The 25,551-nt window shown below is 37.7% G+C and overlaps 3 protein-coding genes and 1 long non-coding RNA gene across 5 annotated transcripts in view; 2 read left to right on the top strand and 2 right to left on the bottom strand.

Moving 5' to 3' along the window:
• The first annotated feature begins 951 nt into the window (after positions 1-951).
• LOC122865374 lies at positions 952-19,422 on the top strand. The gene is made up of 3 exons (XR_006375460.1): positions 952-2,662; positions 19,007-19,049; positions 19,205-19,422. It is a non-coding gene; the product is annotated as an uncharacterized LOC122865374 (long non-coding RNA).
• On the bottom strand, positions 3,144-6,035 carry ved (ventrally expressed dharma/bozozok antagonist). The gene is made up of 3 exons (XM_044173726.1): positions 5,559-6,035; positions 4,732-4,991; positions 3,144-3,875 (listed from the first exon to the last, which is right to left on the bottom strand). Exons 1-3 carry the CDS (start codon positions 5,773-5,775, stop codon positions 3,525-3,527), a joined length of 828 nt encoding a protein of 275 aa, XP_044029661.1. The 5' UTR covers positions 5,776-6,035; the 3' UTR covers positions 3,144-3,524.
• Positions 19,423-19,880: 458 nt separating the features above from the next.
• The window catches only part of polm (polymerase (DNA directed), mu), a 9,901-nt gene continuing 4,230 nt past the window's right edge, over positions 19,881-25,551 (bottom strand). The window contains exons 7-12 of one of the 2 annotated variants that reach the window (XM_044173721.1): positions 23,582-23,702; positions 23,370-23,502; positions 22,114-22,216; positions 21,546-21,974; positions 21,386-21,469; positions 19,881-21,295 (exon numbers count right to left, since the gene is read on the bottom strand). In XM_044173721.1, the coding sequence (XP_044029656.1) occupies positions 21,155-21,295; positions 21,386-21,469; positions 21,546-21,974; positions 22,114-22,216; positions 23,370-23,502; positions 23,582-23,702 (1,011 nt within the window). In that variant the 3' untranslated portion in view covers positions 19,881-21,154. Of the gene's footprint in view, positions 21,301-21,385; positions 21,470-21,545; positions 21,975-22,113; positions 22,217-23,369; positions 23,503-23,581; positions 23,703-25,551 lie in introns of both variants that reach the window. The other variant, XM_044173723.1, reaches the window with a different exon arrangement.
• The window catches only part of gnsb (glucosamine (N-acetyl)-6-sulfatase (Sanfilippo disease IIID), b), a 24,650-nt gene continuing 24,109 nt past the window's right edge, over positions 25,011-25,551 (top strand). The window contains exon 1 of the mRNA XM_044173720.1: positions 25,011-25,056. Within this exon, the coding sequence (XP_044029655.1) occupies positions 25,026-25,056 (31 nt within the window). The 5' untranslated portion in view covers positions 25,011-25,025. The remainder of the gene's footprint in view (positions 25,057-25,551) is intronic.

Raw genomic sequence — 25,551 nt, 5'->3', positions numbered from 1 at the left:
CCATTGGTTATTGCTGCACGTTGTGGTTATGGTTCATGGTTTGGTGGCAGATAAATAGACCTAGGAGGACTTTTGTTCAATGCTAAGGCAAATATTAGAAAATATTAGCTGTACCACAACAGTACAGTCATACAATTCAGTAATAAAGCGAGCCAATATAACCTCTTGCTGAACAGCATAATGATAAATGCTAAAATATAGTGCAACAATAGTACAAGCAGAGAAGAGTCGCCACGATGAGCAACTGGTCGTACCAGACCAAGTCAGGCTGCGGCCGGAAAACCCCTGAGTTTATGGCACTGAGCAGGGCAGCATTTTATTTGTAAGAAGAAGAACGTTTTATTTCTTCTTTCAAAAGTTACATAGTCTCGCATCAAGTTATGTAAACACTCGGAGCTGTAACTTTAAAATAGTTCTTTGGAGTCCTGAATTTGCTTTGAAAATATAACTGCATGTGCTCGTGAATCATTTTGTACGAAGTCCACTTTGATTTCACTGTATAGGTCAGAGCGTTTACTAAAATGGGTCAAAAAAGTTTGAAAAACCACCGCCCTGCATGATATCAGTTACCCAACACCAAGCACGATAATTCAGATCTCAAATTACACTTTTAGATTAGATTAGATTAAACTTTATTGTCATTACACATGTACGAGTACGAGGCAACGAAATGCAGTTTAGGTCCAACCAGAAGTGCAATAAGCAAGTGCAGGATATAAAGTGTGAGCATGAATGCAGGATAGAGCAGTATTATGAAAATATTGTGGTGTATAGACATTATATACAGATGGCATTACTATAAACAGAAGTATACTGATGCATATGTACAGTAATGAATTGGACTGGGCAGAACAGCAGAGCAATGAATATAAAGTAGTGCAATTTATGGAAATAGTTAACAGTGCAGTAGATGAGTTATTGCAGTATTCAGTACATAGTACTGGAGTGCAAATGATGCAGTATATGTATAAATAAATAGTCCGGTAGTGCAAATGAACATGTGGTACACGTAGCAAAAACAATATCAATATAGCAGCAATTAAACTTAACTTTAACTTTACTTAAATACTCTATTTAAGTACCATTTTTAGGTACTTAAGGTACTTTTAGGAACTTTAGTTTGTTCATTTTCTCCTACTTTCTACTTCACTACATTTCAGAGGGAAATATTGTACTTTTTACTCCGCCACAGTTACCTGGCAGCTATAGATACTTTGTAGGTAAAGATTTTACAAACAAAACATCCGATCAGTTTAATATGATGCATTGTCATAGATTAAATGACACAACAGTATGTAAAGTATTTAAAGTCAGCTCCACCTTGACCAACATTCAAATAATAATAATGCAATAAAATATGTAATAATAACAATATAACGGATCCAATCTGCATTAAGAGCATTTTAAGTACATTTTACCTCTGTACTTTTACTTAAGTAAAAATTTGAATGCTTGACTTTATCTTGTAACAGTATATTTTTTACATCTGAATACTTCCATCTTTAGGCAGTGGCTGCAGGTGCCAGCATGGATGTTTATCCCACCTGCAGCTGCATTTATGCAATCATTATATTATATTATATTATTGCATTACCTTTCTGTGTCCACAGAGGGCAGCATAGTTTCATTTGCCTTTTAGATTTCCGGTTGAATTTCCTCTCCCACCTGGAGCATCAGCAGCACCTGTGAGTTTAGAGATGAAAGCGCAGCTGCCATGTGTGCTGTGAGCATAAACCTTGTTAATGTATGAGCCTGTATGTATTGTTAAAGGTGTGTCAGTGCACCTTAGAGCTGGATCGCTTGCTGATGAGAAGCTGGATTCACTCTCGAAGTAGGTGTGATGGTTTGGTAAACCCTGTTCGCTAAAGTCCTGAAGAAGCACTAGCACACAGGGGTGTAGAAGAAAGTATGTACTGCAGCCAGCAACCAGACTCTATGCAATTTTCTGAGTATTTAAAAAACAAACAAAAACAAAACAAATGTCACATTTTATTTATTAATCTAACCTTTTCTGTAAATGTTATCTCCCTACTTTATAGTCTAAATCCTGTTTCAAAGTCTTATTTATATCAAAGTTTTAATCTATTTAATGCTTTGCCTAAAAACATTCAATTCTAAGACATTTAGTCTGAAAAATATTAGCATCAGTCTGCAGGCAAACTCCTCTTCATGTCATTAAACTCACTAAATTCCCTGAAATATTACCAAGAACATGACCTCATTGTCCTCAGTGGTAGCTGCGGAAAAAACACACTGTTCTTAATAGGATTTCTCAGTAATTGTGCAACATGAAAATCATAAGCTAAAAACTGAATCCAGTGACTGTGACACACATTGAACTGAGACATGTAACATCCAAAGTGGATTCCTAGAAAGAAAAAGACAAGATGAGACCATCTGGAACAAGGATTGCACAAAAGCAGAGATATTGGGAGAATAAAGTTGTGTGAATTAATACGAATCCAAACCTCAAAAAAAGGACAATTACACCCTGATGCTTTTTATTCAAAATGTAATGATACCGCATGTTATTCACATTGATAATCTCTCTTTCTCCTTTCAGGTTTCACTCTGTAGCGCCGAGGTGTCGGACAAGCAGAAGGCTGCACAGCGGTGGAAGTATTCAGATCCTTTATTTAAGTTAAAGTAGCGATGCCACGATGTAAGTATCAAAAGTAAAATTACTTATCAACCAAAAAAAATGGCCCCTGTGATTGTTATATTACTATAAATAATGACCATTAATACGTAAGCAGCATTTTACTGTTGTAGTTGGTCAAGGTGGAGCTAGTTTTAACTATTTAATATACTGGGTACTTTTATCTATAACAAAACATCTTATTTTATAAACTGATCACATGATTTGTATGTAAAATCTTAATTTGTAAAGTAACCAGTAACTGAATATGTTAAATAAATGTAGTGGAGTAAAAAGTACAATATTTCCCTCTGAAATGTGGTGAAGTAGAAGTAAAAAGTAGCATAAAACGGAAATACTCGAGTACAAGTACCTTTAAAAATGTACTTAATTACAGTACTGGAGTATTTAGTTACTTCCCACCGATGGCAAAAACAGGATTAAGTTACAGCCCACTTTTACCATTTTACCTGCAGATGATATGATGAAAACATCAGATGACCTGTAACGTTTTAATAATGAATTTATTTTAGCTCTGATCTGATTTCACAATTACATAACAACACAAATCTAATAAGACACTTCATAGATTCAAATTTAAATATATCCAAACTATACATCAGGTAAGCAGAGATACACACACAAATCACAATATTGCACACCACCCTGTTTGATTCGTGATCAACATTCAAGCTTCACAGCAGTAATTGTGCCATGTTTCTTATAAACCATCCGTTTCCATTAGCATCGATCCTGTCAGGATTAGATGAGCAGCAACATTTGTATGTTCAAACTGTTTAATCAGTACAATCTCATTTTGTCTCAGTGAAACAGTAAAGATTAAAGTAGCTGCACAGGCTCATCAGGCAGTGACTGAGGGGCAGTATCAGTAATACTGAGGGTAAGTCGGGTAGGACCCCATGAGCTGAGTCGTGGCAGAGGGCAGCATGACTCCCGAGAGGCTGCCGTACTGGTAAAAAGAGTCCAGGGGCAGCGTAGAGACGCTGGGCAGAGGAGAGCTGTACTGCAGGCTGTGTGGATGGACGTAGGCGGCGGCAGCCGGGCCCTCCTGTGCTGCTGCTGCAGAGTGATACCTCGGGTAGGGCCCCGGCCTGTAGGCCTGCAGCTCGGGGTAATGCATCAACTGAGAGGCGACGTTTGCCTGGCAGGCGTGAGCCAGGGCGTCCTGCACCGTCCTCTTCAGCTTCATCCGCCTGTTCTGGAACCAGTTTCTGATCTGAAGACAGGAAGACAAAAAGTCTCGTGAGGCAAAGTTTTCACTGCAAAACATTAAAACTTCTCTCTTATCGGTAAACACCAGGGCCGAAGTCAGTATTTCCAAATATACTGAGGTCAAATTGTATCACTGGGAAATAATAAAATATATTTTTAAAAATTTTAACTAAAACAGCAAATATAAAGATAAAAAACTAAACTTTTTTTTTTTAAATTTACTAAAATATGAAAAAGTCCAAATAATAAAAGACACAAATTTAAAAAAGTAAAAAATAAAAGACAACAAAATTAACAATAAATAAATACATTCATATGTATGAATCAACAAATAAATATAATAAAATAAAAATGAAAACTAGTGATACGGCAACTAATATTGAGTTCAAGTCCCCCAAATAGTAAAAACACATTTTTAAATAAAAATAAAATTAAATACAACAAACAAAAAGTAAATATATGAATAATTAAATATAAATCAAATAAATGTATTTAAAAATAAAAAAATTAAGTCTCTAAAATATTATAATTATTAGATTACAAGAAATTGAAAGTAACAAAAAAATAACCTAGATTACAAGATATTCCATGTTTTATGTATCAGGTTATCTTATTTTATGTATTTCCTGTAAATTGTATTTACCTACACTGCTGGGAATTTATATTTAGTTATTATTTTGTTTTCTTAAAAGTAGTCAAATTTAAATCCACTGAGTCTAAAAAGAAACTGGAATCAGCTTTTAAAATACCCTCATGTGTAAACGTATGAAGTAAAACCCAGAGGACTGCAGCTCTGGGTCCTCGTGGCAGCTGGTGCACACAGGTGTGTCGTATATTGGCGACAGGTCGAGGAGGGTTACCTGTTTGTCAGACAGGTTGAGCTTCTTGCAGAGCTCGGCCTTGTCTTGTGTTCCCAGATAAGCGTTCCTCTTGAAGGCCCTCTCCATGCTGCTGATCTGCTCCGCTGTGAAGGCCGTCCGGGGTCTCCTCCCCGACGGAGGGGACGCTGGTGGGGTGGAGGCACAGTCGGTGGGGGCCGACGGGGAGAGGGACTGACCCCCTTCGCTCTCGTACCCGGAGGTCTCCTCCTCCGTCCCGCTGCTGAAACCCGCCTCAGTCACTGGAGAGGGGAACGAAGAAGAAATCATTTTCAAATTGATCTTTCACAAGAACATCATGCAGGTGTTTGACGGAAGTATTCAGATCCTTTACTTAAGTAAAAGTACTAATGCCACACTATTTAAAATACTCCATCACAAGTAAAAGTCTTACTTAAGTAAAAGTATGTGAGTATAATCAAGTAGTAAAAGTAGTCAGTGCAGTAAAACGTCCCTGTGGCTGCTGTGCTGTTATATATTCTATCATCAGGTTATTATTCCTCGTGCATTAATGTAAAGCAGGATGTTGCTGCTGCAGCTGGTGGAGCTGGAGCTCATGTTGAACCGGTTTGTATCGGACTGCAGCTGATGATTATTAACGACAGAAAAGGTCGTTTTAATCGATTTGTCTGGGTTCTAAAAAAAATCTGAAAAGAGCAGGAAATGCCGTCAGATAAATGTAGTGAAGTAAAAATTACAATATTTCTCCCTAAAATGTAGTGAAACAGGAATATAAAATGGGAATACTCAAGTAGAGTACAAGTACTTGAGTAAATACACTTTCCTTTCCATCGGTGGACTGAGCTTACCTTGACTGCCGTGAGAGGTTTGGTGCTGGAGAGTGCTCAGACCGAAAGCATCGAGGCCCTGGCTCCTGTTTTCTTGCTGCTCGGCTAAATTTTCAGACTTTTGTCTGCAGTAAAAACCCGGCAGACTCTCTGAATGCGTCCCGCAGGCAGAGACGGTCTCTGTCCCTGCCGGCTGGCTGCTCTGGGCCATCCATTCGATAGAAAAATGTCCCCTCATGGCTGCAGAGTCCTGAAGTTTCGTCCTGAAAGAGGCCAGAAGAAGTATATCCCTTTGTTTTTAGATGGAAAAACCAGAATGAAAAGTTCTGTCCAGAGTGCAGGAAAAGGTTTCTCAGGAGTTTGCCGGTCTGTTCTGGTGCTGGGAGAGTTTTAACTGGCCCCCTCATCACAGCTTGTCTGTATTTATAGGGGTCATCCCTCCTCATTTCAAACTCCCTCAGCCCCAAGATCAAAGCACACATCCTCCCTTCCCTCCCACCCTCCCCTCCTTTAGTTTTCACAACTGGAGTAATTAAGACGTCTCATTCAGTCTCAATGAGGCTGTTACAGCATGGCTCCAGTGAGTCTGGGAAGGACACCCCCCCTCCCCCTCCTCCCCCCACGTCCCCTCCTTCCTGCCTCCTAAAAAAGATAATAGGCACACCTCACCCTAAGCTGTCTGCATCTCCTCTGCAGCCACATACTGTAAATACATGTGTGGAGTGTAATCTGTTTCAAGGGACTAACTTCCGCTGGGGCGGGGGGCGGCATGACCTCCTCACTTTTACAGTTTCAGTTTGATTCATTCACTAAAAGACCCCTAAACTGTGTCCTCACAGATCACAAGACACGACTCAGGGCTGAAAACGCCCACCAACTCTTCTGCATTGGGAAAAAAAAAATTAATTAATTAAAAAAAGTAATTTATCTGTTTTTATTCTCCAAAAAAGACGCTCGAACTGATCATCAGTCAAAGATAAAGCAGGAACAGACTCTTTGTAGTGAAGACAGAAATACAACACACAGTGGCACGAAAACAACTGTTTTACAGTTTCAGTTCTTACATTTCGCTGCTGTACTCCTGTATATAAACACTGAAACTATATTTTTTACAGCCTTGAACTGCTCTGTAATAATACTGTGAGTGATTACGACTAAAGATTTGTACATTTTACAGGCGCCTGTGTCATTTTTCTTGTATTTTGGGGTCCTGGCAGCTCTATACTTTGTTAAAATGACAAACTGAGAAGCCAGACTTACAGCTGAGTCTGTGCTGAAAACAATAATGCCTTGCATGAGGAGTAAAGACTGTTTAAAAAGGTGGAACAAAGACAAAAGTGAATGCATAGAAAGTTGACAAAAATGGACACTGAATCTGGACTGCAGAGGGTTAATTAAGGGCCAGTGTGCATGAAACATTTTGAATATTGACCTGAGACTTTCCTCTTTCTATATTTAATCATGTGACGTTGCTACTAAACTTACGTGAGTCGAGCTGAAACTATTTCGATGAATGGATTCAATGAATTTGTCATTTTTTAAAGCAGAAATGCTAAAAAAAAATGTCCTCGTTCCAGCTTCTCAAATGTGAGGATTTTCTGCTTTTCTCTGTTTCATATTTAATGTAAGTTAAATGTCTTTTGGTTTTTATAAAATAAGACAAAATTAACAGTCGAATTTGCAGCAATTCTGCTTTTCTTCCCCAGTTAATATTTCAGGAATTAAGGATGTAGGATGGATGATTCAGATTTAAAAATATGAGCATATGCCTGTATGTACAGTACATATTTTCATCCATTCATTTATTCACCAGTTCAGTTTATTACAAATACAGAATAAATAAATAAATACAGAGGGAATTTAAAGTGCTTCATGTATTGTAAAGTGAAGAAATGCATAACAGCATTTGAAAACAATCAAAATCATAATAAAATCAATTAAAATAGAATAAACTGAGATGAATGAAATAAGATAAAGTAAAATTAAATACAAATAGACAAAAATAAAATGCCTTTTCAGTGATAAGTTGCCCCGAATTCAGTAAAGAAAATAAAAGCGCAGTCGAGAAATGAATTGATCAGAGCAGAACAGCTGAGTCATTTAGAGCCGAAACAGTAAATCAATTGACGGAAAATAAATCAGCAACTGTTTTGATAAAAACTTGCAGCTTTTCTTTGTTTTCTGTGATTGTAAATTGAATATATTTGTGTTTTGGACTGTTGGTCAGACGGAGAAAGATATCTGAACACGACAGCTTGCATTCTGGGAAACTGTAACAGGCATTTTTCACAATTTTCTGATATTTTAAAGACCAAGCGATGAACCGATTAATTCAAAGACATCACGTTTTTGCAAATGAGACATTTTCACAGTTTTCCGCAGATTAACTGATAAGAAAATAATCGTGAGTCGCAGCCCTACACAGAGGATCTTTCTTTTCCAAACAGCCATTAATCAAACTTTGATGCTCTTCAAATTTTCACTGAGTGCTAAACTGCTCATCATATCCAGTCATTTAGGCAACAATTACTTTAAAAATTACATTTTAGCTCCAATTAGTCAAACTGCAGCTTCATTTGAAAAGGAGCCTTTAGGTTAATAACCAACATAATGAGCAGTGAGTGGCTTAATATCATGGTAATAGCTAATCCCGGGATGATCCCTAGATTAAAGGCAAACTGTCTGAAAGTTACTGATAAGACTCGACGGTAACAAGACATTTAACAGTGATGGGCTTTTAGATTCTGTTATCTTTCTTTTAACTGATCAGGATTTAAGAAAAAAAGATCCTGCAACGATTTTTAGATCAGTAATCATAAGAAACGTATGGCCGTCTAGTGTCATGTTATAGGATTAACTAGAAACAGAAAATTAGAGAAATATAAAGTAATTAAGACACTAGAAACTCAGTAATGAACACACAAAAAACCCACACATTTGAAGTACTTAAAATATCCCGAGGAGTACTCTGATCATCTAAATAAACAGTGGTGGAAGAAGTACTCAGATCCTCTTCTTTACAGCAGCAATACTTCAGTAAAAGTACAGATGGAGTATCAGCTAAATGTACTTAAAGTACTTGTTATGGAGCCAGAATGTGCTGCAGCCTGTCTTGTATTTTATATGCTCATTGTAGGTTTTTAAAATCTTCAGACAGACAAATGTAGTATAAAGTGGCTTAAATTTAAAATACTCAAGTAATGTACACGTGCCTGAGTGAATGTACTGAGTTACTATCCACCACTGCAAATAAATGTATTTTAGCAGGCCAGGAGCACCAGAGGCACACAAGACACAAAGATAAATCCCACAAAATATCACAAGATTACTGTAAAGCAGCGGGGGAGGAAGTATTCAGGAAAATTGCCCCCTGATTACATATCATGAGTTTGTTATTACTCATGCAGCCCGTTAATGTGTGAGTAGCATTTTACTGTTGTTGGTTTAAAAAAAGTTTCTGCATTTCTTCCCTCTGAGATTTAGTGGAGTAAAAGTAGCCTAAAATGGGAGTAAAGAAAGCACTAGTACCTTAACATTGTACTTAAGTGTTTGAGTGACTGTACTCAATTACTTTGCTGCAAATAAATATCTTTTAGCAGAAAGTGCACTGTGGGAATAACCTGGAACATTAAATATGAGATTCTGCAGCTCAGCGGCGGGGACACTAGTGACTTTATTGGGGAGTATTTACACAAAGAAGATATGAGCAGGTTTTATGGTCTCCTGTCTCGTGTTGGGCGTGTTGGTATCAAAGCACAGAGCGCCTTTCAAGTGCCTCAGTCTCCCTAACGAGCTGTTAGCAGCGCGGCCCTCCTCTCCGCTGCGCGCACGGGCGGCGCGTCTCTGGCGCGGAGGCGGCGCGTCTCTGGCGCGGAGGCGGCGCGCACAGCCCCCGGATCAGTTCACCACTCTCATTATCTTATCAATGGGACCGTTTCGTGATTGACTCGATTAAACCTTTAAACCCCACGATGTGTTTTGGCCCACGCACCATTTGCACACAAAACAGCGCCCGCCTGCCTCCTCAGAGACAGTCTCGGGTCCCGTCCGGCGCGGTGGAGGAGGAGGAGGAGGAGGAGGTGATGAGCCACTTCACCGGTGGGACCATCGTCTTCAGGTCGTTATCAGTCACTTTGACTTGATCCCAAAATCCCCATTTTAGCATTGAAAGCAAGTCAATAGTTGAAGCTGATTTAAGGCGCCACAGAATAGATGAATGATCAGTTTCCGTTCAGTATGAGAGTTACTGCCAGAGGTACATCTACTCAAGTACTTTACTCGAGTACTCCCATTTTATGCTACTTTATACTTATAGCCTACTCCAAGTTCATGTTGTCGACTTGTGTATGCATTAATGTTTGTCTTTGTTCCACCTTTTTAAACAGTCTTTACTCCTCGTGCAAGGCATTATTGTTTTCAGCACAAACTCAGCTGTAAGTCTGGCGTCTCAGTTTGTCATTTTAACAAAGTACAGAGCTGCCAGGACCCTAAAATACAAGAAAAATGACACAGGCGCCTTTAAAATGTACAAATCTTTAGTCGGAATCACTCACAGTATTATTATAGAGCAGTTCAAGGTTGTAAAAAAATATAGTTTCAGTGTTTATATACAGGAATACAGCAGCAAAATGGAAGAAATGAAACAATAAAACAGTCTGTTTCCATGTAAAGTGATTTCATCCCAACTTGTTTTTGTGCCTTTGAGTTTTTGAGTGAAAGATATGAAGTCAGAGGTTCAAAAAAAGTATCTGCAACTAATATAAATGTTATTTTCTTCATTTATATTGATTTATAGCATCAACAATTTTTCCGCATTAAGTCCTTTTATTGCTGATAATATTTGCATACTTTTTACTTTAGCAACATTTTCACTAGTAGTTTCACATCGCTGTATTGGTACTTTTACTGTAAGTAAAGGATCTGGATACTGATATTCTGTGTGTCAACTAATAGTTGAAAAAGCAGTAGATCATTTCTACTGTAAATAGAGCAAAAGAATGAATGAAACTGTAAACCAAAACAAATATAGTATAGATCTGTAACTTCTATTAATAAAACTATGTAAAAATACTCCACAAGTAAAAGTCCTGCATTCAAAATCCTACTTAAGTAAAAGTACAGAAGTATTATCAGCAAAATGTACTTAAAGTATTAAAAATAAAAGTACTCATCCTGCAGTAAAATGTCCCCTGGGACTGAAATATTATTTTATATATTATTATATTACTGATGCATCAATGTTAGAGCAGCATTTTACTGCTGTTGCTGCTCGAGGCGGAGCTGGTTTTGCAACTTAGATATTAATATGAAAAATATGGCAAAAAGCAGTGGTGGAAGACTCAGATCCTTTCATTAAGTAAAAGTACAAATAAAACAATTACTTAAATTAAGTTAATTAAAAATACTCCACAAGTAAAAGTCCTGCATTAAAAATCTACTTAAGTAAAAGTACAGAAGTATTGTACTGCACCACGCGAATAGTTACTTTGCAGGTGAAGATTTTTCAAACTAAACGTGTGATCGGTTTATAAAATATTCGAGCTGCAGGCAGATTGTTGACATTTCTTGATGTCTTCTTCTGTCTCCCGGCTTGTCGTCTCTGTATCCGTCGTCCTCTGTCTCTCTGTCTGTCTGCCACATCAAAGAGCTCGAGTCACGTCACGTCGAGTCCTGCGTGTCACAGACGTGATGCTGATACCCATCCACCCCATTATACAACACAGAGATGCAGACAGACGGAGGGGCAGCGACGGAGGTGACGGAGAGACAACAAATGATCAAGACCCCTTTGAACTTTTAACTGTACCAATCACCTGCCTGTTGTTTATCTTCTGGGAGAGATGGTTGTGTGCTTGTACTTAAGTTTGAGTTACTTGAGTTTTTTAATCTTATGCTACGTCATACTTCTAAACTTTCAGAGGCAAATATTGTACTTTTTACTCCACTACATTTATCTGACAGCTATTATTATTATTATTTACTTTTCAGATTATGATTTTACAATAAATTAAAGATCGTTCCCAAACTCTTTGGCGTGTGACCTCTTACAAACATTTTTTTAACCGAATTTCCAGAAAATCTGCAAAATAAAATGCTAATTAATGAGCGTTTGCATCCACTTCTGTTATGGGAAATATAATATATACATATATGCTGGTGCATGGAGGTAAACAGCTGGTGGAGCTAATTCTCCACTCGCTGCCGTTAAAGCATCGCAGAAGAAGAGGACACAGCGAGATGACGCCGTTAAAAGAGCTCCAAAGCTCAGACGATGGACGTTTCATGTGTTAATGTGAGGAAGGCTACAGCCTCCTCATCGCTCCACACAGATCTGATGTTTGTAGCTGAAGTCACATCTACGTCACGATTCATTCACTGAGTCTGTTTCCGTTTTATTTTATCAATACACCAACTTTTCCACCTCAGCCAAGCGTAAAAACCTTTTTGCGATATATATGCAAGATTTTTGGTTTTTGGTCAGGTTTTTTACAGCGAAATTGAAAATGAGCATAAAAACAGGTAGATGGAAACGTACCTAGTGTCTGGTGTCTCCTTGGCTTGTTTCAGATGTTTCTGAGTTGTTAGCAGTTCCTCCAAAGAGACATTTGCCCTCTAAACTTCTCACATGGTGTCATTTAAATAACTGCTTTAGGCCCAAAAAGGTAAAATTATTCAATATTTGACAAAAAGCAAAGATTAGAGAAAAGTCAATGTGTGTATCAGAACTTTGTTTTTTCTTCTTTCCTCTATATAAAGTAGTTAAAACTAGCTGACTGTATATAAAGTAGTCTAATAATGTCAGATATCAGTCACATGAGACGTTTTCCTGCAGAACCAGTACTTTTACTGGAGTACATTTTGGTGAAATACTTCAGTGCTTTTACTGAAGTAAGGCAAAGTAAGCTACTTAATCAGTGAAATCAGTTCTTGGCAAAGCAAGTTCATTTGTATAAATCCTTTCAAACACAGAGGAAATTTAAAATGTTTTATGCGAGGAGAAGAAATGCGTTAGAACTGCATCTAAAAACACACAAAAAAATCAAATCAAATCAGTTAAAATAGAATAAAATGACATAGTAAAGTAGATAAAACAATATAAAAGACCAGAAATAGTTATAATGCAGTAATAAGATGTCCTGAATTCAATAAATGAAAACCAACATGACTGTATTTGCTTAAGATTATTCTGAAAAGGTGGTTGTAATATTGTATGTTTTGTATTTATGCTTATTTATATTTCTCTTGTAAACTTCTTTATCCGTTAGTACGTTTTTTTTTTTTAAATCTATTTACCAAAGATGATATAACAGTTTTTAAGTGTATATAAGGACACTAGAAAGAACCTGAGACACCGCCCCGATGAAGGCGAGATAGCTGAATAAAACGTGGATTACTGGGGAAGAGTTATTACATTACTTTACATTTTAGGGTTACTGGGATTCTCACTGCCCGCCATAAAAGCTTGGGAACCCTCAGGTGTGCTACGTCACAGCACGGCCTCCAGCGCCGAGATTTTGGGGAGAAATTTAAATTTCACAATCCTGAGACATGCCTCATTCGCAGCGCCTGCTCGTCCACCAGGACCAGTCCCGCTGGCCCCATCAAAGCCCCGGGAGCCTTTGATGAGGTTGATAGGGATCAATGGGACAGGGGAAGAGGCCTTAACTGACTGTGTTACAGACAGGGCGGGCAACTGCTGGAGACTGCCGGCAGTGGAGATCAATGATTATTGAGCGTCATCACCACCTTGATCTGCATGTAGGAATCCATTCAGCATCAGAAACAGACGCATTTTAGGTTGTTGGGTTTTTTTTTTTTTTTTAGCTCCCCTGTGATAAACTGCACCTACTTTAAAGGGTAATCTATATTTTTCTTCTTGTCAACAAATACATTGTAGGGAAAAAACACAAAAAGAGAAAAGGGGAAAAAATAATTGTTTTTCTTTTACCGATTTCAGTTTTGTCATTAATTATTGTTTTATACATTTTTTTTGTTTTAGTTCAAATTAAAGAAGGGAAAGTGTGAAATTGGCGGAGCTGTGGTTTTTACCCAGCAGTGTTTAAATATTTAAATCATGAGTCATGTTGTCAAGGAATGTATATTTTTCAAATCTCTTTTGGACAAGAAATAAATGAGTTGAAAAAAAAGTGTATAAAATAACTTTAAAAGGATTTATGATGAACCCAAGCAGGTTATTGTATAGTTTATAGAAAACAAACTATTTAATTTAACTAAAGTTAATTACAGCTCACTCTACAGCACCAAATGTAGATTAGTCTGGCGCTGAAAATAGTCCCCAACAAATGCACAATTTCCCCTGTTTCAGTAACGTTTGCTAAAAACTACAGCGAGCAGCTGTTTTAGGAAATTACTGAGCTTTTTAAAAAATGAAACTATATATTTGTGTGCTGTTTTTAAAAAAAAAAAAAAAAAGAAAGAACAGACAGGAAGTCAGAAAGTACTGAGAGAGGGACGAACACATTGTTGGTTTTGGTCTTTTCGTGAGACGTGTTGACAACATGAAAAATACAGAATGTCGGCAGCTTTCTCGTTTAAAGCGTTTGCACTGAAGAAGAGTTTAACAGAGTTTTATTTGGCTCAGTGTGGGATTTTTATCTATAAAAACCTGATGAAGACAGACTAAAAACAAACAAAGGAGATGTTAGCTCTTATATGCAGAGATCTGAGCACCAGGTTGGGACATATGTCTCCCTCTGGGTCTCATGTCAGTGCCCGGGGGGGTCGAGGAGTGTTTGTGTCCATAACAGAGCAGCAAACAGGCCCATTAGAGATGAAAGGGTCTGAATGGAGCCAATCAAAGACGGGCCCAGCAGGAGACTGTTACCCCACAGACAGCAGCAGCCTGGGACTGGGGCCGAGGAGGATGATTGACCCCTCATAATGGATAAGGAGCATTTACACACACACACACACCATGCTAAGTTAGGATTACAATCTGTTGTATTGGCCTAGTATGCTCACATATATATTTCTTTCAGGTAAATGTAGCTTATATACACACTAACTCTTGTTCGTTAGCACAGCTGAGACGGCAGATTATGCAGAAACCCTTTAAGCAAAAGTAAAATGTTGCAAATTAACACAGAAAACAAGTCGGCAATTTAAAGGATCAGCTCACTCAAATAATAAACAAACAAATATTGAGCCGTGCAAGTTGTTTTGGTTTTGTTTGCTTAGATTTTGAGAAATCTGCAGCTGAGACTTTGGCCATTATCTGATTTTAAATGGAAGTGAATGGATTCTTGTTTGGTGCTCAAAACATTAAACGTTTACACCAACAGCAACGTGTCTTTCCAAAAACAGGTCCTGGTCACTCAATAACAAACCTTTGTTTTCACTATTTATTGATAAGAAAACTGATGTTAATTGAAAAGTTTTAAAGTTGATTCTTGACCTGCAGTACTTGCTTTATATTTCTGATATTTCTACTATATCTATTGTTTTGCACCAAAATACCAAAGCAAATTCCTTGTATGTAAACCTTGTAAACCTACTTGGCAATAAAGCTGATTGACATGTTGCTGCTGAGTTTTTCAAAAGTAATTTCCTGTTCTCAAAAAATTGGTAAAGATTATGCCTGCTAAACATCAGCACGTTAGCATTGTCATTGTGAGCATGTTAGCATGCTGCAGACTGGACATACTGGATTGAGTACAGCCTCACAGACTAGTATGCCTTTAGACTCTTAGTCTTGTTATTACATAATCCTCCTCCGCATTGACATGTTAACAGATGAATGACACTCATTATCTGTGCATGGCTGAAACAAATTTGGTTAGTTGTGTTACATTTTGGTGGAGCCTATTGTCATGTTTCAGGTGTCTATGAGTTGTTATCAGTTCCACCGAAGAGACATTTCCCCCTTAAGCTTCTCACTGGATGTTGTTTAACTGAGGCTCTAATATTTTACAAACAAGCAAAGATTACAGAAAAGTCCCAAAACTTAAAACAAATTTGTATATCAGAACTTTGTTTTTCCTTCTTTCCTCTGCCATTAATCGTCTCACGATCCCTCAGATTTATCTGGTGACCCTTTGGAGGGGCCCGACCCCAAGGTTGGGAACCACTGGACTAAACTAGCTAACTGTATATAAAGAAGTTAAATTAGCTAACTGTATATAAAGTGGTTAAACTAGCTAACTGTAGGCTATATGTTAAAATTAGCTAACAGTATATAAAGCAGTTAAAACTAGCTAACTGTGTATGAAGTAGTTAAACTAGCTAACTGTACATAAAGTAATTAAAACTAACTGTGTATAAAGTAGTTAAACTAGCTAACTGTATATGTTAAAACTAGCTAACTGTATAAAAAGCAGTTAAAACCAGCTAATTGTATATGTTAAAACTAGCTAACTGTATATAAAGCAGTTAAAACTAGCTAACTGTATATAAAGCAGTTAAAACTAGCTAATTGTATATTAAGTAGTTAAAACTAGCTAACTGTATATAAAGCAGTTAAAACTAGCTAACTGTGTATAAAGTAGTTAAAACTAGCTCCACCTCGAGCAGCTACAACAGTAAAATGCTGCTCTAACATTGAGGCATCAGTATTATTATTATTATTATTATTATTATTATTATTATCTAATAATGTCAGATAGAATCAGATATCAGTCACAGGAGATGTTTTACTGCAGAACCAGTACTTTTACTGCTGATACTTAAGTTTGAATGATGGACTTTTACATTGTTGTTTTGCTACTTTTACTTAGGAAAGGGATCTGAATACTTCTTCCACCACTGCACTTAGTTCTCGGTCTTCTGTTAAATCCTGAAAAATAACTGAAATAATCACCCTGATACGTTCTTGCCCTTCAGGTTTTATACAGGAGAGATCCTTATTCACAGCAGAGCTGCAGATACACTTCCCGTGCATGCGTGTGCGCACGAGTGTGAACTCACAGGTGTTTCCTTCACCTCTTCCTAACAGCCTCATTAACCTCTAAATACCGGTTTAACATCAAAGGCCGTGTCAGCGCTCACACCTCTCACATCCACTCTCTTTGACACGTGCACACACTTCTTCATGTGCGGCCATTTTCTGCAAAAAAAAAAAACCTATCTATTTTTCAAATTTAAGACAGGTGACCTATATGAAATGTAAACACAATACTATACATAGTGTGTTTATAGTTGCAAGAAATGCAGTAAAGTGGGAAAAAAAAGAGTTTTATTTTATGTTCCCAAATCACCATTGACACGTCACTGTTTTTGACACCGAAAGTGTGAACCAAACGTTTCTGAGGGAGAAGGAGACATGAGAATGACATTGTCCTGCACTGAGGAGACTACAAGTCTGGACTTCTGTGAGAAGAGCTAAGAGAGGGGATGTAGTTTGTCTAAATGTAAATTTATTTAACTGTGGATAAAGAACTTATATCTCCTGGGAAAACTAATAGATAAGGCAACAATTAAACTCTTCTTCAGTACCAAGACATGCTTTATTTACCTAACATTTTCCTGCAAAAAGGCAAAGTCAAGAGTAACAGTCAAAGAGGAAATAATGTGAGGGACAAATTGGGGGTGGTGGAAGAAGTCGTCAGACCCTTATGTGAAAGTAGCAATACAACAATGTAAAAATACTCCATAAGGCTACAAGCAAATGTCCGACATTTAAAATCCTATTTAAGTAAAAGTACAAAAGTATTATCAACAAAATGAAAGTTAAAGTATCAGCAGTAAAAGTACTGGTTGTGCAGTAAAATGTCTCCTGTGACTGATATCTGATTCTGTCTGATATTATTAGATTGTTAATACTGAAGCATCAACGTTAGAGCAGCATTTTACTGTTGTAGCTGCTCGAGCTGGAGCTAGTTTTAACTACTTTATATACAGTTAGCTAGTTTTAACTGCTTTATACACAGTTAACTAGTTTTAACTACTTTATATACAGTTAGCTAGTTTTAACTGCTTTATACACAGTTAACTAGTTTTAACTGCTTTACATACAGTTAGCTAGTTTTAACTGCTTTACACACAGTTAGCTAGTTTTAACTGCTTTATATACAATTAGCTAGTTTTAACTGCTTTATATACAGTTAGCTAGTTTTAACTGCTTTACATACAGTTAGCTAGTTTTAACTACTTTATATACAGTTAGCTAGTTTTAACTGCTTTATATACAGTTAGCTAGTTTTAACTGCTTTATACACAGTTAACTAGTTTTAACTGCTTTACATACAGTTAGCTAGTTTTAACTACTTTATATACAGTTAGCTAGTTTTAACTACTTTATGTAAAGTTAGCTAGTTTTAACTGCTTTATATACAGTTAGCTAGTTTTAACTGCTTTATATACAGTTAACTAGTTTTAACTGCTTTACATACAGTTAGCTAGTTTTAACTGCTTTATATACAGTTAGCTAGTTTTAACTACTTTATATACAGTTAGCTAGTTTTAACTACTTTATATACTGTTAGCTAGTTTTAACTGCTTTAAATACAGTTAGCTAGTTTTAACTGCTTTATATACAGTTAGCTAGTTTTAACTACTTTATATACAGTTAGCTAGTTTTAACTGCTTTATATACAGTTAGCTAGTTTTAACTGCTTTATATACAGTTAGCTAGTTTTAACTACTTTATATACAGTTAGCTAGTTTTAACTGCTTTATATACAGTTATCTAGTTTAGTCCAGTGGTTCCCAACCTAGCCTGATAGGTCTGATACACAAATCTGTTTTACTTTTTGACTGTTATTTGTAAAATATTAGATAATTTTCCCTCTTTGTGTCTCCAGCAGTTATTTAAATGAAACCATGTGAGAAGTTTAGAGGGGAAATGTCTCTTTGGTGGAACTGCTAACAACTCATAGATATCTGAAACATGACAAAGAGACAATGTTTTTCAGGTCATGAGCCAAAAAGGTTGGAAACCACTGGTTTAATCTTTAACAATGTGTTGTATCTTACAAACTCATCATATGTTTTTTAATGTAAAAATTTAATCTGATAAGTAACTATAGCTGTCAGATAAATGTAGTGAAGTAAAGAGTACAATATTTCCCTCTGAAATGTAGTGGAGTAGAAGTATAAAGTACCATAAAATGGAAAAAGTATCTGGTTCAGTTCTTTAGTAAATGTAGTCACTGACTACATGTTTCCTTCACTGAGATCTCATCTAGTATCTCTGCTGTGTGGTTTTGTTTTGGGTGAACGCACAGATAAGGCGACGAGGACGTTGTAGCATTCAGGTCACTAGTACACAGGTGTGTATGTGGGGAAAAGTTCCTTTTACACAGCCACAGTGACAACATACAGTAAAACATGTCATGCTGTACGTGAAGCGATTCGAGTTGTACAAAAATATAAAAGTAGAAATATCTTTGAAAAATAACCCCTTCACAAGTTATTTTCTGTATATTTTTACAATGTTTAGCTCTCTTGTTGTTTGATTAGTTCAAGCTGTTCTTGCAGTGCTCTTATCATGTCTCTCTCTTCTAACATGACAGCAGATTTAATCCCATCACACTGTAACCGTCCAGGAGAAACCAGGTTTGTTTCTGTCTTTTTACAATAGGAGCTCATTTCTTCTTTGCTCCCTTTGAGAATGGAAATCACATAAGAACAGTAAATGAAAAATATATTCCACAGATTATTACTTCATCCTAATGTGTTTAACTGCAAAACCACTGATTGTTCTCTTTTAGCAATGCTAGCAGTGTGGCTCCAGCGGTGGAAGAAGTACTCCGATCTTTTACTTAAAAATAGCAATACAGTGTAGAAATACTCTAAGTAAAAGTCCCGCATTTAACATCTAACTTAAGTACAAAAGTATTGGCATCAAAATATACTTAAAGCACCAAAAGTAAAAGATCTCATTATGCAGAATAGCCCACATGATTATTGATGCATTAATGCGTCCATCACTTTAATGTTGCAGCTGGTAAAGGTGGAGCTTTTACTATATGCCGGGTAGCTTGTGAATTTCACAAGGCCTCAATAAAGTCTTAATAATATCATTTATTTGTTGATTATATTTTGTATTATTACTCTGAATCTGCAAACTGACTAGTAGCTAAAGTTATTAAATATATGTAGTGAATTAAAAAGTACAATATTTTCCTCTGAACTGTAGCGGGGTAGAAGTATAAAGTAGCAGGAAATGGAAATACTAAAGTAAAGTACAAGTAAAGAATGATGATGGTGACGTCTGGTGCTCGGTCCACCTCTTTGGTCCAGGCTGAAATATCTTGACAACAATTTTGTAATCGCCATGAAATATTGTTGACTTGTCCTCTAGCGCCACCATGAGGTTCACATTTGTGGCCTTTTCATGGGAAATGTTGACAATTAGAAAAATATAGAAAATCACCGGACGTATCCTTTAAGACTCAATCTATACATCTTTTATTGTAAAACATAAGCAGTGCAAGACCAGATTGGAGTTCAGCAGATAAAAACAAACATGTTACAGAGGTAGCAGCAAGATCACAGCACTTATTATCTCAGTTTTGAATTTCTAATTGAGGATACCTACACTCAGTTGCCAGTTTATTAGGCACAGCTAGCTAAAACTAATGCAGTCGAATACAATAGTCCCTCCATGAAGGTTATAATGTTCAGTTTTTGGTGAAACTGTTTCAGAGAGGTGTTGATTCAGCTGTGTGATCATGTTGGAGGCTGTAGCTCTGAAATCAGAAACAGGTTTATTAGTATTATTAACAGTAGTATCAAGTAGGTTTTCACATATATGGAGTTTGCCTTGGTGTTGCCGTGCATAACAGCCAAAATATACAAAGTAACAGAAAAAACAAGTACTGCAAAAGTCAAGCAATCATAAATATAATCTAGAATTTTACATTAAAAATATGTAAAATATATCTATTCTTAAGTGAAATTAGCTGCAGTGTTTAAAATGAAGAGACTGGAATGTGCAAAATATTGACTTAGTGACTAAAATAAAAGTTTGTGGTGCTGTTGAACTGTATCCTCATTGATATAAATGGCAAAATAACAGAAACGCCTGCCAGCATAACACGATACAGTTCAACAGCAGCACAAACTGCAGCCTCCAAAATGACCACAGTCTCTCTAAACCCGTCTCGACACACTGACACGTGTTTCTATTATTTTGTCCACCCCATTTATATCAATGAGGCTAGGCTAAATAACAGAAACACCTCCCTGTATAATGCTATAGTAAAAAACTGAACATTGTAACCTTCATGTAAGGAGGATTTATTGCAGGACAGTTGTATTAGACTGCTCCGGCAAAACGCAGGGTCGTCCGGCAAAAAAGTTGAACTTTTCATCCTGTAAAAACGTCATCCAGCGAGCCGCTCCGGCGGCCAACCAAATACATGCAAGAGCACATTCCTGGTACATTATTTTGTAACATGAACGCTGTATTTCTACTGTTTACCTCGCGAGTGTTGCGACGAAAGATAAAATCATTGTTGATAACTTTCCAGAGTTGTAAAATCGTGTCTCATAGTTTTATAAACTTTAAAACATTATAAACCTTCAAAGTCTTGGATTTGTTACTCAGTATTTCTGCATCCTATTGCGTTGTCTTGCATTTTCACTTGCATTTTTTTAAACGCAGGGCTGTTTTCGGCCTGAACAGCAGAGGCTACGTTAACCTTCCTGCCTCCAAGTTATAAGATCCTCAGATGGGACTTTGCTTGGTCCTCCTGCAGGAGCTCCTCAGGTCTAGTCAGGCGTTTCTCTCTGATGGTGGGATGTACTCCAAACCAAGATGAGCAAATATCTCCTCCTCTGACGTCGCTCTCAGATACCTACTCTGTAAGAGAGAAAAAAACTAAATCTACTAATTTTGCAAAAGTATAAATGGCGTTAAAGAGTTTAGAAGAAGCTTATGTGTCTACCTGTTTGTTATCATACAGAGCATGGCTGCTCAGAGACATGGCCTTCTCGCGCCCCGCCCAACGTCGTAGCTCTCTCTCGAACAACTGTAGAGATTATGGAGTCAGTGGAAGCATTATTCACTATGGAATATCCTATCCTAGGTCATTTCTGAAAGGTCACCTTGGATCCCGTCCAGCCCAGCAGAGCAAAAGCAAACTGGCTGATCGGCGAGACCACCAGGTCCACTCTCACAGCTCTCCACGGTTTATGTCCGGCAGGTTTTGTCTGCTCCACCTCCGGTTCTTCATCTCTACCAGACGCATGGCGGCTGTGTTCGCCAGCCTCACTCGAAGTATGCGAAAGTGATTGTGGATTTGAATCTGCCTGCATGTGGGCTCCAAGTCTGCACGTGTCCTCGGGTGCGTTGAGAATCTGCACGCCATTTTCTGTCAGTGTCTCTGGCTGTTTTGTTCCTGGTTCCTCCTCCTTGGCCAGTTTAAAGATGGAGAAACACCTCTCAAAGCGGTCGATGTTGGAGGCGGGCCGAGCAGGACCGTCCGTAGACTCCAGGTAAGAGTTTCTTGTAGTTTTCTGGTACAACAGGAAACCCTGCAGAGACAGAAAACTATTATTATAACTTTTGTGGAGTGAGAATGTGGCTGATTTCAGATTAGGGGAAAAATGTTGACATTCCCTTACAGCGACACTACGTGACTTTATGGAAACCACCTAGTGACTCGTACTTTACCTGTGATTCCAACCTGGAGACCACTTTAGGCATCAGCCCCACCTCTCTGCCCTCCTCTGGGTGTGTTATCAGGAAGTCAACATCGTGGCCTGTCAGCTTTCCTCTGGACAGAGTCAGAAGTGATGTTTCCATGAAAGTTTGAAGCGAATTTCTAAACTTTCAACCAAATAAAAATAGGAGGAGCTGCTGGTTCCAGAAGTGTTTTTCCACATCCTGTATTCACATTTAAAATTTTTCTTGAAACGATATCCTCATTGTTACTGAAACACGGGACTCTCCTGGATAATCTAACGATGCGATAGGTTTACGTCCTGACCGTCGGTTTTAATTATTTCAACTTTGTGTCGGGGAAATCGTGTTTTGTCAGTTTGGCGGATGGCTCTGAATATTACAATACCCATGAGCCTCAGCTACCTTTGCCATGACAGTCGGAGTCAGTTCAAAACTCTTCATCGTTGAATTTGTGAATAAAACACAGCGTCATTTTTACTGAATTCATCTCAAATTTACCCAGAATAGAAAACAGAATTAATTTAAGCTGCAGATTGTGTTCAGTTTTTTCAACATCATCCGTTAGCGGCGCAGCTAACAGAATTTTAACCTCTGTGATTGGATGTTTCCTAGTTAAGTTTTTACATCCACAGGCTTATAACTTTGACTTTTTGAAAGAAAAAACCCCCAGATATTTTCTAACGCAGTTAACATTTTGTATCGATGACTCAACCCGGGAACCAAGGATGCCTAAAATGGCACCTCCCACGTTGCAACTCTTTGTGAATCAGTGTTTTCAACTATCTTGATGCAGAGTTTTTCAAAAAAATGTGACAAAATTGTTACAAAATGAATTGAGAGAAAGTTACTCTAGCAGATCGTGGCGTTTTATTACTGCTTCAAACCGAAAGCGGGATTTGTGTTGTGGATTAAATGTGTCTCTTGTCTCTGATCCACGTGTATTTATCAGCCGCTATGGTGATAAAGAGGAGGGTTGACTAAACTAAAGGCCTCTATCTTTCCTTGAACCTGTCGAATTGCGGTTACAAACGCCCCTGAAAGCTCCACTTTTGTTTTTTTTAGCTTTCTGGTGAAGTGAAGGCTTGTAACAGAATGACCTGAATGTCTCCAGCGGAGGAAACAGAAGTACTGCAACATCAAGGTGCATTCAAAAAAAATTGAAAAGTCTTTTTAACCTTTATTTATCCTGAACGAGTCACGAGAGTGTCAGTGTCATTAGATATACTGAATGTTTTCTCTTTTACCTCCTGAATCCTCCAATCAGAGTCATCTGTGCGCCTGGCAACACAGAAACGACAGCTCTCTCCACAATCTCACCGATGGCGTCCGCTTCTGCCTTAGTGACCGGCTGGTTGAGGTCATCATAGTGCTCCAGACCTGAAAGACAACAAAACATTGACTAAAAGAGAAACTCGAGCGAATACAGTATGAATGCAGAGCGCCGAGACACACACACCTGCTTGTTGCGCTCGATTGAGCGTTTGTCCTGAATCCTGTAACTGGCGAAGGCCGTGTATCCCCTCTCTGATCCATCGGTCTGCTGTTTTTGCTCCAACTCCAAAAATACCTGTTAAAACCTGAAATGCACACAGTGGTGAAAAAACTGTGTAACACAGCTTTGACCCATTAAAAGAAACGGGGAATCTTAGAATCCTGCGATCACCAATCGTAACTCCTTCATCTTAATTAGTTTATGATCATTTTGACAGTTTGATTAAAGGACAAGAACGGAAATGTTTAATATTCTTGTTAATGCGAACAAATCCCATAAAAAAAAAAAATCAACAATGTGTTGTCCGTCTTTCAATACTCCCTGACTTCCTGTCTGTGGCTCTCAACCCCGACGAAGTATTCACAAATATTTACACTCCTTTTTTTTTATAAAAAGGGCTAAATAATTTCCTTTTTTGTACAATTTTATTTAAATCTTCTGCATTATATACATTTCACATTAACAAAACAAAAACAATCTTAACAAAGGCCACCACAACATACTCACAAAATGAATAAAATAAGCACACCCAAAACAGACAAGCTCAACCTCATTGACATCTTTTAAGTTTACTTGATGTACATAAAACATATATCAACATAAATCTTCACATTCAGTTAATTTTTTATCAAGAAAACCCGTCTATCCCCAACCAACCGAAACTTAAAAACTTTGAAGGCACAGGATTTTTCTTTTCAATAGCTATTGTCCTTTCTATATTTAAATAATACATTTCCTTTGTTGTAATATCTCAGAGGACACAGATTTCCAATGATGAAGTAAGACAGGGGCTAAATAATCTCCTCAAACAGCTGCTCGCTGTAGTTTTTAGCAAACGTTACTCAAACAGGAGGAAATAGTGCATTTGTTGGGGACTACTTTCAGCGGCGGATGAATCCACATGTGGTGCTCTAGTGAGTGTTTGGGGCAGCAGGACGGTGTGTGTGGGACTGAGTCAGAATAAACTACAGTGTGTGTGTTCATGGTGATGAAGGAACACGTCACCCAGTGCAACAGTGCAGCTCACTGATGTGTTTTAATAGTTTCTGGACAACGATGGAGCTCTGTGGCTCAGAGGAGGAAGATCCATCAGGCTGTTATTCACAGACAAACACCTGTTAGCGGATACATTGGTCTTTTTATGGGGTTTGTTGACAATAAGAAAAATACAGAATATCATCAGACTGATCCTTTAAAGTGATTCAACACAACTCCCTGAATGACCAGTGCCACTAGGTGGAGCTAAAGAGAAAACAAGATGCACAAACAGCTGATCTGTTTAATGACTTGTCTTGTAACATTAACCTCAACTTCCATTTGTTGATTTATTTTTAATCCATCCTGTATTTTTTGTTTTTATTTATAGTGCAGCCAAAGACAGAGAGGAAAGGGGGAGAGAGAGGACGACATGCAGCAAAGGACTCAGCCTCAGTACACAGGTGAGCTACCGGGGCGCCAATAATCCATCCGATGGAGCCGATCGATTTGTTTCTTTATTACACCGACGGTGAAAATCAAGCAGCTACGTAGACGTCAGATATGGTGTGGAGCATTTGACGAAGCGCACTCACATATATTTTGGAAATGTCAGAAAATAAGTGTTTTGGGAAATGAAACAAATGCCAGGTCCCTCTGAGGTGTTACACTACATCTCTGTTATTTCTCTGAACAAAGTGAAATGGGAAACAACAGATATTTGGTTGAAATACTCGTTCTTTTTCTTATTTAAAAGCAAGTAAACAAGTTATTACGAGGAGGGAAGGAAGCGCCCCGACACGGAACCAACGCCTAATAATTGTTGAAGAAATCTTCTTAAATGGAAAAACTTACACATATCTTGAAAACTATCAGACTACAAGAAGCACAACTGGAAGAAAAATGTCAAAAATGGACATTATTCAAGACTAAAACCAAACTCAAACACAGAGGAGTTT

Source organism: Siniperca chuatsi, linkage group LG18 (assembly GCF_020085105.1).
Source record: "Siniperca chuatsi isolate FFG_IHB_CAS linkage group LG18, ASM2008510v1, whole genome shotgun sequence".
NCBI classification, from domain to species: domain Eukaryota; kingdom Metazoa; phylum Chordata; class Actinopteri; order Centrarchiformes; family Sinipercidae; genus Siniperca; species Siniperca chuatsi.
Note: the sequence above shows the minus strand (reverse complement) of the source record. Positions and strands in the feature narration are given on the sequence as shown.